The sequence below is a fragment of the Arachis stenosperma genome, chromosome 1 (assembly GCF_014773155.1).
Source record: "Arachis stenosperma cultivar V10309 chromosome 1, arast.V10309.gnm1.PFL2, whole genome shotgun sequence".
NCBI classification, from domain to species: domain Eukaryota; kingdom Viridiplantae; phylum Streptophyta; class Magnoliopsida; order Fabales; family Fabaceae; genus Arachis; species Arachis stenosperma.
Genome location: NC_080377.1, coordinates 18,601,909 through 18,616,640, shown reverse-complemented (window position 1 = coordinate 18,616,640; position 14,732 = coordinate 18,601,909). Strand labels below are relative to the sequence as shown.

Genomic DNA, 14,732 nt, shown 5'->3' with positions numbered 1-14,732 from the left:
AGAAATTCCTTTACATGAAACCTACTACTAAGGGTTTTGACCGCCCTTAGCCTTTACTGTGATGTCTCGTTAAAACCCCTTTTAAAAAAACTCTTTTTAGGGAAAAAATCTTAAGGTTGGAAAAAAGTGTACACTAGGGAGCAAAGTTTACTTCTCAACTGTAGTACTTTTTTAGGTTGCATGCATGCCTAGACCTTGGGAGCTCCCGTCCTTGTAGGTTGAACACTTTATAGTAACTCTTTCCTAAGACCTTGACTTCATTTCCAATTTTATGACGCAAAAGCTGATGTGAAGTTACTTTTTATGACAAATGGACCATAAATAAGAATTGGGATGAGTTTTCTACTAGAGATGATCTAAGACTTACTTACTTATAGAACATTGATGTTGTTTTTGAGGTGATCTGATCTCTTTAGTTATATTCAATTTCTAAAGTTGTTTGACACTTAGGGGTGTTCATGGATCGGATCGTATCCGCAGATCCGCCATAAATATGTGCATCCGATCCTAAAATTGCGGATACGATCCGATCCGTAAATTGATCGGGTCGGATTGGATCGCGGATATCTGCTCTACATCCGTGGATCCGATCCGCAGATCTGCGGATCCGCATAATAATAATTAATTAATATGTGTGTGTGTGTGTTGTGTGTGTGTGTGTGTGTGTGTGTGTTTGGTATTATATTTACTTGTTTGTATGTTTTAGTTATTTTATTTTTGTTATTTAGAAAGAGTTTGATTAAAAATATTTTAGGAATAAATAAGTTTAAAAGTGTGAAAGAAATATTTTTATTGAATTTTTTATATAAAAATATTATTAAAAAGAGAAGGTTCAATTATGCGGATATATCCGATATCCGATCGGATCGAATCCGCACATTTGCGGATCAGATCGGATCGAATTCGACACTAAAAAGCGCGGATATCATATCCGATCCGATCCGATCTGAAACAATTTTCCAGGTTCAAATTTCATGTAGTTTGCTTGTATCACTTAAGAAACAATTTCTTAGTACAATATATATTTGAGCAACCGATAGATAACAATTAATAAAATTTTTAAATTGTATTTATACTTATTAATCATAAAAACTATTGAAATACTGTAGAACTAACATAATATTATTAATAATTTATATTTTATATGTTTCTTTTGTTTTTTACTAAATAAAATTCCATATGTTAGGTGTCTAATTATTGAACATAAATCATAAAATGATATTGAATGTTTGCTTCTTTCTACACAAAGCGCGCTCAAGTTAGTGGGATTTATGTACAATTTTAAAAGCTTACAATTTATGTGCTATAGATAGTGTTAGTTTCATGAGTAAATTGTATCACTGTCCTACAATTTGTATGTTTCTTAAAACACATTGCATAGTACAATATTTTTAGGGTTAACTGGTTCAAGTATTAAAACTTGTTTCAAAATATTTATCAAATAGACTAAAAATCAGTAAAGCAACAGTAATTTTTATGGTCAATTAGTTCAAAATGTTTCATAAAAATAAGAGTCATATTATACATTTAAATTTTTTTGACAATCAAGTCTAATCAAATTGGTCCAAAGTTAATAAAAATTAGTTTCATTAGTGAGAGCATGAATACACGTTCTACCTACGTGAATGTTCTCATATTCTTCTCCTCCTCCTCTTTCTTTTTTGTAATTCTCCTCCTTCTTTTTCACATTTCTTTTTCTTTGCGTATTTCTTTCTCATCGTTGTTCTTTTATTGTTGTTATTATTGCTGCATTTTTTTTCTTTTCCTCCTCCTCTTTCTAGTGATTTTGCAGCAGTATGCGTTTCTTCTTTGTTTTATTTTTTTTATTTTTATTTTTGTTAAGAGAGTAAAACCAGAAGAATAATGAGAAGGTAAAACAAGAAGAAGATGATGAACAAGAAAAGAAGAAGATAATGATAATAATGAAGAGGAAGAAGGAGGAGGATGAGTTTTGAGTTCAGTGCATTCTAGATTTAATTGTGGTGCATTCTGGTCTTAACTTGTTTTAAATTGAGTTTGTGCGTTATCATTATTAAGGAATTTTAGTATATTCTGGATTTGAACTATTATATATAGAAAAATATAAAAAAAGACAAGGATAATGACAATACCGATAATGATAATGGAAGAGGAGGAGGAAAAAGAAAGAGGAGATCAAAGAAATTCAAATGAAAAAAAAAAAGAGGAGGGAGAGATAAAATGGTGGCGTGATTGTGGTGATAATAACAATAATGAAAGAGAAAGATAAGAGAAAACAACGAGGAGAAAAAGCAGCAGCACCACAGCAAAAAAAAGCACGTTGAGCGAAATTGTCATAATAGCATGTTTAGTCAAAAGACAATTAAAAATAGTGACATATGGATGTCAATTAGATTATACGAATTTGGTTGGATTTAGTTGTATAATTAATTTAATTGTAAAATATTGTTCTAAAAATAATATGAAATTACTTTTAAAAAAATTATATTTTATAAATATATCATATATTTTATCCTATTCAGTTGAATTTAAATTGAACTTTTAAATTTTTGAAACTTTAATTTCACCAATTTCATGATCAATTAGATTTTCACAATCTTAATATATACAAGATTTTGAAAGTGACAAATACTTTAAAATAGAAAATGTACAATTTTAATGTTTTTCCTATAATTTCCTTAATCAATTTAAATACTTAAAAGTTGAGAATTTATTGATATTTAATGAAGTATTTACTTTTGGCTTGAAGCGACTACGCAATATATACACAGTGATGACTGATGATGAAGAGTCAAGACAAATTTTTACGAAATTTCCTGCTCTGTTCATACTTTTAGGACCTTCCCTGTTTCAGTTCACACCCATTGCAAAAAAGAGAAGTACTAGCTTCTTTGACATTTTGTCTCTTAATGCATAGGAAACAAATTTCTTATAGCTGTTGCTCAACCACTACTCACTTTCATCTGTTATATTTCACATGTGAACTCCTCTTTTCTTTCTTTCTTTCTGCTTCTCTTGTGTGTTAAATGTTAAATAATATATAATATCTCCCTTAAACCTTGTGAACCATGCGCTAATTAATGGTACTCTTAAATTAAATATTATTCTCATTTCCCCTTTATCTTCCCCCTCAAACGAAAAATCTGTCAAGTATGAACCAATGGAGACAAGAAAAGACAAGACAATACCATACATGTCTAAGGAGACAATTAGTGTGTAACATTTAACAATAGGACGAAAATTATTTTTTATTAGACTAAATAGGACGAAATAAGATTTTTAGAATAAAAATAAAATATTTTAAATATTAGAAATTAAATTAAAATCTAAAGTTGAGTATGATTTTGATTCTTATAGTTTAGTCAAAAAATCAAAATCGTTCCTACAATTTTTTTCGTTTAAATTTATCGTACGGCTCCGCTAGATGGACAACAGAAAATTTGAACAACGTGAATAATGAGCGATACTTCTGGCCCACAGAAGGTGAAAAAAAAAACAGCGCATCACAAATTATCCTCCCAAATATTCTGCTTTCACATTTTACATTTTACCATCTACCTTCTAATCCTTTTACCACCGCATACTTCTCTCCAAACCCTCATTGTGCCGTCGGTCCCTTCCTCATTAGCCAGTCTCAGAACCGTCGAGCTTTTTCTCCATCAAGCCGTCAGTTTAGAATGAAAATAACCATCTACATATCTAGTAAAAATGAACATCCATCAATTTTTATTATATCTACTTAAATCCAATTCAAATTAAATAAACGTTCACTTTAGAATGAAAAATAATCATCTACATACCTAATAAAATGAACATCCAATAACAGTTCATCAATTTCATACTAAACAGCCAAACAAAAAAGGAACAAAATACTGACAAGGAAAAGCGTTGAGAAAGAAAAGCATAAAAAGAAAAAAAAATTGAAGCTTGAAACAACATGAGTATAAGAATGACGGTACCTGATGTTTGTAATTCCAGTAGCCATTGGAACCAGCGATTAAAATGGCCCAACGAGTTCCTTTCTCTACGTTGTCACTGTCGTCAGAAGACACTTTGAAGAATCTGGAAGCTTTGGAAGGAAGGTTAAAATAACTTCTCCGTCGAGGTCCTGGATAGCAGAGACAAGGATGGCGAGGAAGGCCGCGAGCAAAAAGAGGAGAGAATGGCTCATTGGATTCGAAAAGAAAGACAGGGAGAAAGGGGTTTGAGGATTAGGTGAGAGGAGAAGAAGGAGATGAATAAAAGAGGGAATCTGTTAATAATTATTTAATTAATTAAAAATTTGAATTTTAAATTCAAATTTATCTTTTTTTTTAAACTGTTGTTTGCGTTGTTCACAATATATATTTGTAATGTTCAATTTTGTTTTAAAATCATTTTTTGGACCAAAATACTCTTCTCAAACAATTTTTTCGTCAAAATAACTAGTATCTTTTTTCTTCTTCTTCTTCATACAACATTATCACCCTTCTCCAACAACCCTCTTCACCATCATCTTTACCGCTACCACCATCCTTTTTTCATATCGTTTGAGACACTCGCCATTGCCACAGTAGAGCTCGAGTCCATCTCCAGAACTCTCAGCTCCAAATCCTTCTCCTCCTTTCTCTATTGCATCCACAACACCGATTCTTCTTCCAAATCACCAGTCCGGAAGTAATGCGTTAACATCCTCTCACTCCTCACGCGCTTCAACGACAACGCACTAGCTCCATTTTTGTCTAAGATGATCGCAATCGTGCTTCCACCGCCTACGCGACTCTAACTCTACCATCCGATCTACTTGTGTCGATGTCGTCTTCACGATGTTGTCGCGGATCACGAAACTGTTGTTCGCCGCTGCATTCCTCTGCCTGCTCATGGATGCGCAGGTGCAAGAGCTGAAACAGCGGTGCGCGACGTCTTCCTTCACCGGTATTGTCGCCACCTTCCTATTCTCTGTATCTCTCCTTTTGATGCTGGCATCGTTGTTTTTATTCTGGAGATCTCTTTCTTTGTTTCTCTATCTCTCATCTTAGTCTTTCTCCCATCGATCTCTTGCTCCAGGACGAGCACAACGAAAGGAGCAGCAAGGAGACAACGATGTCGGACAGTGTCTTTCTCTCCTTTTTTTCTTCCATGTGCTTCTCTCTTTCTCTGTTCTTTTTTTAATTTTATTTTTTTTGTTAGAAGTAATTTGGTTTAGAATTTTAAAATTTAAGTAAAAATGATGATTTTAAAACCAAACTAGAGGTTAGGGATAAATTTGGTTGAATCAAATTTTCGTATTGAATGAAAAGAAATATTAACAATAAAGTATTAATTTATTAAAAAAAATACAAAAAAAATAAACGAGTCACTTATTTAATTTACAGACTAATTTATTTCACTTGTTATTGTTTGAGTTTAATCCAAAATTTAAATAAATTTAATTTAAAAAATTATTTATTTAAATAGATAAATAGACTAATTTGATAAAAAAAATTTCTTTAAACAACTGTATTAAAACTTATTTTAAATATTAACAATTAAAATAATATTTTACCATTTTTTCCCCTATCAATTTCGTTTGTTACTTGTGTATTTGGTTGACGTGATGGTATTATAACCACTTGGGTGTGGACAATTCATTGGCACCTTACGACGTAGGTCAGCATAATCAGACAATAGTTCACTGTAGATGAGTCCTTTTCCCTCCCCTATTCATGCCGCGTTGCCAAGGCTCTATTTGGAGTTTGGACATAAGTAAAAATAAGTTAGGGATGCCAAGCCTCTATTATTCCCCATGCTGGTAACTAATAAGGGTATCGAAAGTATTTAGTAACTAAAAGAAATTGTTAAAAATAATCCAAATTTATTTTATTTAATATTTATTAATTATTATAATAAATAAAATAAATATTAAATAAAATAAATATTAAATAAAATAAATTTTGTCTATTTTTTTGTTTTTCTAATATTATCAAAATAATATTTGCATATTAAATTCAAACGTTGCTATTCATTTAAACCCTTGCCAATATTATAACTGGATCATTGTTATTTGCATAACTAAAATTACTATTTATTTGATACTCTTATTTTTCCACCTTTAAATTTAGAGTTTAATTTTAATTTATTGATAATATAAAATATTTTATATAATTATCAATTATATTTATTTTTTAGATAATTATTTATATATTTAATATAAAATATTTATTTTACTAATTTAATATTATATAATTAAATGTATATGTAAAATTATTTTTTATTAATAATATATTAAAATTAAATTCTTAAATTAAATAAGTTTGAAATTGACATCTACTTTTATACATGTATAAAAAATTGATTAAATTAAACCATTTTTTAGAGTTAAGTGATATTACACAAAATTTTTTATTTGTAATTAAAAAATACAATTTACGAATTAAAAATTAGCTACTTATCAAATCAACAATTATATATTTATAAATGTATTTATTATTTAACTTATTTTATAAATTGTTCGTTATAAAATTTGACCTGACACAAGGATAAAAAAGAAACAATTTTAACAACTATTAATTTAACTGTTTTATTTTTTATATACATATTTTATATTTAATATATATTTTATATAAATAACTAATTTAAAAGTTAATATTTTGTGTACACTTAGGATTGAACTTTTTTTACTATAATGCGCATGAAAAATTCTTTAATTCCCAAAATGCGCATACGTGAAAATGTTTCTCAAAATGCATAGGGCCATTTCTAACATGGCGGGCACGAAATGGGTTTCCACCATTCCTGGCATGATGGCCACGAAATGGGAAGACCATGTCACTAAAGGCAAGCACGAAATGGGAACCTATTTCAGGCTTGGCAGCAGCGAAATGGATAGACCAAATCAGGGACGGCAGACATGAATTGGGGACAAGGCAGAGGTGAGATGGGGAGCATCTCAGGTTGGGCTACCACGAAATGAACACTACATATCGATTGTACCGCATACGAAATGATAGAATTCAGTGTGTACCACACACGAATTAGAACAATGGCTAGACTATAAAAACCCTTCTCCTGAAGAACTGACTCCACAATTTCAATTCTCACTTCTTCTACCCTCCTTTTCTCTCCGTGAATTCCACTTCCATAGAAGTTGGTTTTACCAATTTTTGCTGTGGTGATGGCATCTGAATATATTTATGTGGTCATATATCCCAACGAAAAAATTTTTCATACAGCCGAAGGGGTCACATTTATGTGTGATGACCCACTTTGGATAATGATTTTCCCACAATCATCTCTTTGACAACTAAAAAATCTGATTTTGATGAACACTGGGTTGTTTGGAAAAAAGGATATTAGTACCCTGATTTACAGGATGCCAGTTGCGGTAGCTAGTTCTTTTGCACATCAGAAAATACATATTAAATCTGACCAGCACGTGTCGATGTTGTTTTCGTATCATCGCAGCATTGGAAGCATATATTCTATGGAACCTTATGTGAAGCTCCAATATGTAGGGGATAGCTTATCTAGTTCGAACAACGTGGAGAAAATGCGAAATTCCGGTGTTGGTGAAGCCATTCCATTTTCGAAGATAGGTAGGGCTCGAAGTCCTTATTTTAACGCCTTCGTGGCGCCCCCCCCCCAAAATGTAGAAAATCCTCATCAATGTCCCTCCTCCGATGTCCACATTCCATTTCCGGTAGGAATAGCCGACGACTTGGCTGACTCGTCTAAGGAAGACGAGATCGAGGATGATAGCGGAGAGGAAGCAGAAGTTGTTTCAGAAATCCAACCGCTTGAGGGCGATCAGTTTATCCCTACTCGGGCCAAACCGATAAATGTGATGGGAGTAGGAGGTGTTTCTAGCAGCACCTCCGACCACTATCTGCACCTGAGTCTTGGTCCAATGAACTCGACTATCGTGGAGGACATACGGAGCAACTATTCTTTGCGATCAATCTGTAGCCGGTATGATACAGTCCGTCGGTTTGTCCACACTTCAAACCATGTCTGGAGGCGGATGGGCCACCATCCATCGTCGTTGCGAGCCGATTGGCGATGGAAGGTGTCGATGTTTAGTGGAGGGTTTGGCGGACCTTATTTGCCACCGAATTGCCGCATCACTCTATCGATGTTAACAATCTCGATCCACCGAAACAAAATCAGTGGGACGACTGTGGTATAGAAATAACCATGTGGGGCTCCAAGAAATTCCACAGGCACCCTCGACAGAATACGTGCATCCCTGTACGACATCCAAGTAAACTACCAAAACCCAAACGTCACAAAAAAAAGTTAAACGAATCCTCATGGAAAAAACAAAATATGCTTTAAAATACAACGAGAATAATTACCTCATCCACCTTCAGAGTGTCCAATCGCAGACAGTGCCTTTGCAAGTGTTGCTCGGCATAGTCATTCTTTCCTCTCTTACCCGCCCACCTATAAAGAAACATGATGAACGTAACCACATTTAAATTCCGAAGCACATGAAATAACACAGGAGTCATCCGAATGGATGTTATGTAACATAATATATTACCTTGTAGCTAACGAAAACGTGTATGGGCTCATCACGTCTGGTGCCCAGAAAGAAAGCCTGAAGTATATCCAAGACATGAGCAATGTATGACAGCCAGACATTCCCTCAACGTTATAATTCGTCGCTAGGCACATGGCACTATACAACCAACAGAGAGTGGCACTGCCCCAACTATATGTAGTAATGACATCATAGTTGGCCAACAGAGGAAGATAGCGAACATGAACCGTGTTGTTCGCTTTGTCAGGAAGTAAAACGCCACCCAATAAATACATAATGTAACGACGTGCATACCGTACAACGACATCCTCGGGAGAGTCAAGAGACATCTGTTGGAGTCTACTCCTGAGCCATTTCAATTTTATGTTATACTTCGTGGTCCCAACATGTCCATCAAAAATTTCACCGAGGAGTTCCTCACACCATTGCCAAATATCCCTCTGGTGGAACTTACTCCAAGACCTTAGAATGCCACTAACCGGCTCACCGTTAATTGGTAACCCCAACTGCATGGCAACATCCTCCAGAGTAACAGTACACTCACCCCATGGCAGGTGGAATGTGTGGGTCTCAGGACGCCATCTTTTCACAAAAGCGCTAATCAATGGGTTGTCGTATTCAAAACGCTTTATCAAGGACGCATAATAGAATCCGGCTCTTCTTAGATACAGTTCGAGTATCTGCCTCCTAATCTCCATACTTGGATCTGCGTCTTCTGTACTAAAAACGTCGACTAGTGTGCCATGTGAAGTCAACACACGTGCCGGCTAAAATAGAAAAGCATGAAAACAAAATTATTCAATTTACAACAAATGTTATAGTCATCAACAAATTTTTATTAATTTATAAAAAAAACTCACCTTCACATGTAAATGTGCAGAAATGTGAATTTCATCCAACCTATTAAGATTTTCTTCCACATTCATTCCACTACTACTCATTTTTATGAATTAAAAAAGATATTTCTCCACCACAAAAAAAAAAAGTTTTTCCCCACCCTAAACACAGCAACATAATAAACCCCCACTACTCCTCTCCTATTTCCCACCCTACGAATTGGTCCCTCCCCTTCACCCCCTTTTATATTGCTTCAGCCAAAAGACTACAATAAATTGCCTCCTAAACTACCCACTGCATGCACGCACGGGAACTGTCACTGCTGGGAGTTGCTGCCTTCACTGCCGCATCACCATTTTATGCCTACCATAAGCAAAATTGTCCATTTCGTGTGCGTCATACACGAGCTCCTCCATTTCGTGTGTGTCATAGATGAAGTCTCCCATTTCATGTCTGCAGCAAAAGGAATGGCCCGTGTCAGACCCAATGCACCATTTCGTGCTCACCATTCTGGACATGGTGTCTAGAACCATTTCGTGGCTGACCCTTACAAAAAGGCTGTGCATATTTGAGGATGAAGTTTAAACCGTGCGTATATTGGGAATTAAAGATTTTTTCATGCGCATTTCAGTAAAAAAGCCCTTAGGACTGTTGTTGACATTGTTACAATAAGTCTCCTCGCATTATCACATACGCAAAGAAGATTCACAATGTTGGATGTCCAACTTTAACTTTTCATTTTATCCTTTTATAAGCAATTAATTTTTAGGATTAACTAACAAAATTGCTCCTAAATTATTCAAATGCTGACAAAAGTACATTTAATTTTTATTATCGACAAAAATATCCTTAAATAATTTAAAAACATACCAAAACTGCACATTCATTAAAACAAAAGAGGTATGTTAATGTTTTGGTTTGATGTGGCAAACGGAATGGCATATGTGGCAAACGAAACCACCTATTCTCTTCTCTCATATTTCTTCTCACTCACCCACCCTCTAACTCAGTCACCAGCACCTTTGTCTGCCACGACAGAGCCATCGGCGAACCACCACCATCGCAACTCCACCTCCTTTCTATCCTCTCCCTTTTTTCTTCTCTAACTTCTTCTCACTCTTTATCATTCGCTTTCCTTCTCTTACCTCCTCACCATTGACACCCATTGTCCTTTTCAAAATCATAAACCATAAAAAAATTCAAATTGAACTTTCTTTTCAAAACCTAATTGAACTTTATCAATTAAAACATATCCAAATTGAAAAGGAAAAAACCTAATTTAAACTCTAATTTCATTAAAACCATAATTCATTAACAATAGTAGCATTAATCAGTAATTACCAATAAACTAAATAAAAAAATTCCACAACAAGAACAACTAAAAGAATCAAGACTCAAGTAGAAAGTGTAACATCCCTTCCAGCAAAATACCTTGCTTAAGTCAGGGTATTTCTACTAGAAAGAACATTATGTAACCTTTTCTAATGTTATGGAAAGCAAAAGCAGAAGTAGTGGTGGATCGTCAACAAGAAAGAAGCAGTGCGAGCAAGGACCACGGGCAAGAAAAGAGCAGTGCGAGCGAGGAATGCATGCGGTGAATGGCGGCATCCTTCTCAGCCACACTACCACTGCACGTACTCGTCACTGCCCCTGTTCGAGCATCTCTTCCAACACCGATGGAGGAGCCAACTCCATCCCGTTATGCTCGCTTTCTAGATCTGGTCGTGCTAGCCTTCCAGATTCAGCTAAGCTCGCGTTCTAATTCTGGTCGTGGCGCTCGCCTTCCAGTTCCGATCTTCGCGCTTGCCTTCCGATTTTGATTGTGCTCACGTTCCATTTCTAACTGTAGGTTGTGCTGTAATTTTCCAATTTCGTCATTTTTGGTGTTGTTGAAATAGGGAGAGTGAGTAAGAGGAAGTCAGACAAGAAGAGAGAAAAAGTGAGTAAGAGAAAGTGAGAGAAGAAGAGAGGTAGAGAATAGGGAGGTGGATGTAACTGCGGCGGTGGTGGTTTGTCGGCAAAGGATGCTGCAAATGGTGAGTGAGTTAAAGGCTGGAATGGAGGAAGTGAGACAGTGAGAAAAGATGGGAGAGAACGAAGTGATGAGAAGAAATTAGAGGTCTAGAATTTTTTAATTTGAGATAAAAATATAACGAGGCCACATCAATTTTTTTATTTGTCACATCAGACCAAAATGTAACGAATCTTTTCTATTTCAGCGGATGTGCAATTTTAATATGTTTTTAAATTATTTAAAAATATTTTTATCAATAACAAAAATTAAAGATATTTTTGTTAGTGTCAAAATAATTCGAAAACGTTTTTTTGTGATTAACCCTAATTTTTTTTCTCCACTTTAATTTTACTTTTACACTTTGCTTTTAAATTATCTAAGGAAGACAAGCATGAAGTGTTCCTAAAAGCAACTCGTATTTATATAGAAGGTGCTGAGTGTTATATAATATAAAATTTAAAAAAGATCTATTGTCATGAATAAAAAAGTATACTATGTAATATTATTACTTTAATTCCATGGGAGCACTTTAATTTTTTTTTAAAATATTGCATGTATAAAAAATAATTATCAAATAAATTATTATATATTTATATAAAAATATATATTAATTAATTTTTATATATACATAATATAATTTTTTAATAAGAAAATACAATAGTTTGGCAACTGTATTTCGGTCCCTTTGGTCAGTGACTTTAATTGCCTAATAACTAAGGCAGTCGATATAATCAATCGTACAAGCTACTAAAACATGCTAGATTGTACGTATACAAAGGCTAGGGCTGTTGAAAATGTCTAGAGTATGAAAGTATCCAAAAGTATACACAAAAAACCTAGCGTACATGATGTTTTGGAATTTTTCACCAAAATCACAAGGCACATATGAAAAATAGTACGTGCATGAGGAGCATGCCCTGCTAGCTTAGGCTAGTCAATGATGCGTTGATGCTAGCTGCCTATTCTTACTTACGCTCCTCAATAAGGATCCTTTCGGCTGCGCATGCATGTTCATGTATTCAATTATTCTTAATTTTGGTCCCTTTGGACACATACACACGCAACATACATTTAGCTCCAAAATTATTGACTTGACTATATGCTATCTGTCTCCCATATCATATATAGACTGTGAAATCTGGGATTAAAATATCTAATTCTAAAAATTTTAGAAATTGATTTGGATAATTATTTTAAATTTATTTATGAATAAATAAAATTAATTTTGTATTTATGAAAGGTGAAAATCTGTCACTTTTACTTATAAAAGTTTAAAATATTAATAAATTTATACATGAATAAACTTAATTTGAGTATTTTTGTCATATAAAAATTATTTTTTATTAATACAAAATTAATTTTATTCATTTATAATTAAATTTATCAACATTTTAAAATTTCATAATTAAAAATGATAATTTTATCTGCAGTATGAATTTTTGGGGTTTGTGGATTAATGTGAGAATGACTTGTTTATCTTAAACCATGCTCCATGATGTTATTTTAATTTGGGAATACCTATACTCTAATAAAATAAAAATAAAAATAAAAAATTAAAGTGATGATATTATTTTGATTTGTGAATACCTATACTCTAACAAAATAAAAAATAAATAAGATCCACATATAGCATGTGAAATTTACTGTCCCACATACTTTTGCCTGTTGTGAAATAGACATACCCAGGATTTGAATTAGCATTTTTGAATTAGGATTAATGTTCTTTATCTAATAGGCATCCTATCTCAATTTTCAAACCCTATTTTATGTATATAATAATTTATTGGTCAATATAGTAAGAAACAAAAAGATTGAATCCTAAGATTGAATCAATAGAAAACTTTATGCTATATTTGAATATTGCATTTAAAACAGAAAAATGAAACAAATATTTTCATCTCCCACTATTAAGAAATACAAAAAATTTCTATATTTATTTTACCTGTCTATATTTTTGCCTTTATCCTTGTTTCTAAATCAAGCAAGTTTTTATATCTATTATCTCTACTTTTATCCTAAACACAAATGTAAACCACTCACGGTTTTCCAAAACTTCGACCTTTCCACTAACCTTTTAATTTTATTTTATTTTAGAAATGGGGGATTAATATTTCCTAAATAATCTTATAGCCAATTAATCAAGACAACCTTTTTTGGTTAATTTTTCTGAACATTGGATAATATTTTGTGTAATGCATAATTATAATATAGCTGTATAATGTAGCTGTGTATTTTACTGCAACATTGAAAGCTAGTAGAAATCGCTCTCCACAATTTATAGACAGTAGGAAGAAGACAAATAAATAGCAAAAAGAAAAAAATGGAGGGACGACTTGAAGTATGGTGGGAACGATTTGATGTATAATGAAGGCGATTTGTGAGGGAGATAACAAAATTTGAGATTTATAGTCACTTAGGCTCAAATTTTTTTCTAGCCCCCTCCATTTTCTTTTAGCCTCCAATATCACAGAAAAATACACAACTGCATCATAATTACATATTATATCACACATTATACCAACTGACAGCCAATATTTAAATAAAAACGCCCCTTTTTTCTCTAGTAATTTTAAGAATTTGAGAAAAGCAGGCAAAGTAAAGTAAACTAACGAATTTGACCCTCAAGGGAGACTCATCATATCATATCAGCCAGAATTATTGTTTGGCTGAAAATGTAGCTGTCAAACTTTGAAAATCTCTAATGTTGATGACTATTGCAAAACATCATAGCTACAAGGACTAAATTATGCACTGCAACACATAGCTAACCATAACCAACTCAAAGTGTAAAGCCAAAGAAACAGGACCACCTTAGTAATAACTAAGAAGCAAAGCAACCTCCCTAGTCATTTTCAAATTTGATCCACTATAATGTCTGGTCTATACCTTCTTTTCTCTCTTTAGTGGGATTCCAGAATACAGAATACCCATTTTCTCTTGTTCCCAATGGCAACAACTTTGTAGTCAACCTTGCTCAATTATCACTTTCCATACATAATTACAAACATAGAAGTCCTAAAGTTTCAGAGAGTTAAACAATTTGCTTATATTTTTTTTTGAGCTCATCCCTTTTTGAAATATTATTATATAACATGTGGTAAATAAATGGTTTTGACCAATTCACTTTATAGTTTATAGTGACATGCTCAAAACAAGCAATGATTAATTTCCATCACTTTTGCTACAGTGACAGCTAGCTTTTGTCACGGACATGCATCTTCATTCTTCAGTTAAAAAAACAAACATTGCAATAATTTGTAACCACAGATACCAAATTGCTTAAAGTCCAATATATATTCATACATATTGTCAATTAGGCATCAATGACTCAGATCCAATATAATGATTAGTATGTAGTAAATGAAATTCAAGCAAGCTACGATAAAATCCTCAACATAGAAC

At 33.3% G+C, this 14,732-nt stretch overlaps 1 protein-coding gene across 1 annotated transcript; it reads right to left on the bottom strand.

Annotated features, from left to right (window-relative positions):
• Window positions 1-8,267: 8,267 nt before the first annotated feature.
• On the bottom strand, window positions 8,268-9,420 carry LOC130976252 (protein MAIN-LIKE 1-like). Its single transcript, XM_057901068.1, has 3 exons — window positions 9,340-9,420; window positions 8,480-9,246; window positions 8,268-8,379 (listed from the first exon to the last, which is right to left on the bottom strand). Exons 1-3 carry the CDS (start codon window positions 9,418-9,420, stop codon window positions 8,268-8,270), a joined length of 960 nt encoding a protein of 319 aa, XP_057757051.1.
• Between the last annotated feature and the right edge of the window lie 5,312 nt (window positions 9,421-14,732).

What these genes read in the sequence shown, in the direction of transcription:
- LOC130976252 (XM_057901068.1), bottom strand. Translation starts at nt 9,420, where the DNA reads ATGAGTAGTAGTGGAATGAATGTGGAAGAAAATCTTAATAGGTTGGAT. An exon ending in CTGCACATTTACATGTGAAG is followed by an intron (nt 9,247 to 9,339) that starts GTGAGTTTTTTT and finishes TTTCTATTTTAG; the next exon opens with CCGGCACGTGTGTTGACTTC. An exon ending in ACGTTTTCGTTAGCTACAAG is followed by an intron (nt 8,380 to 8,479) that starts GTAATATATTAT and finishes GTTTCTTTATAG; the next exon opens with GTGGGCGGGTAAGAGAGGAA.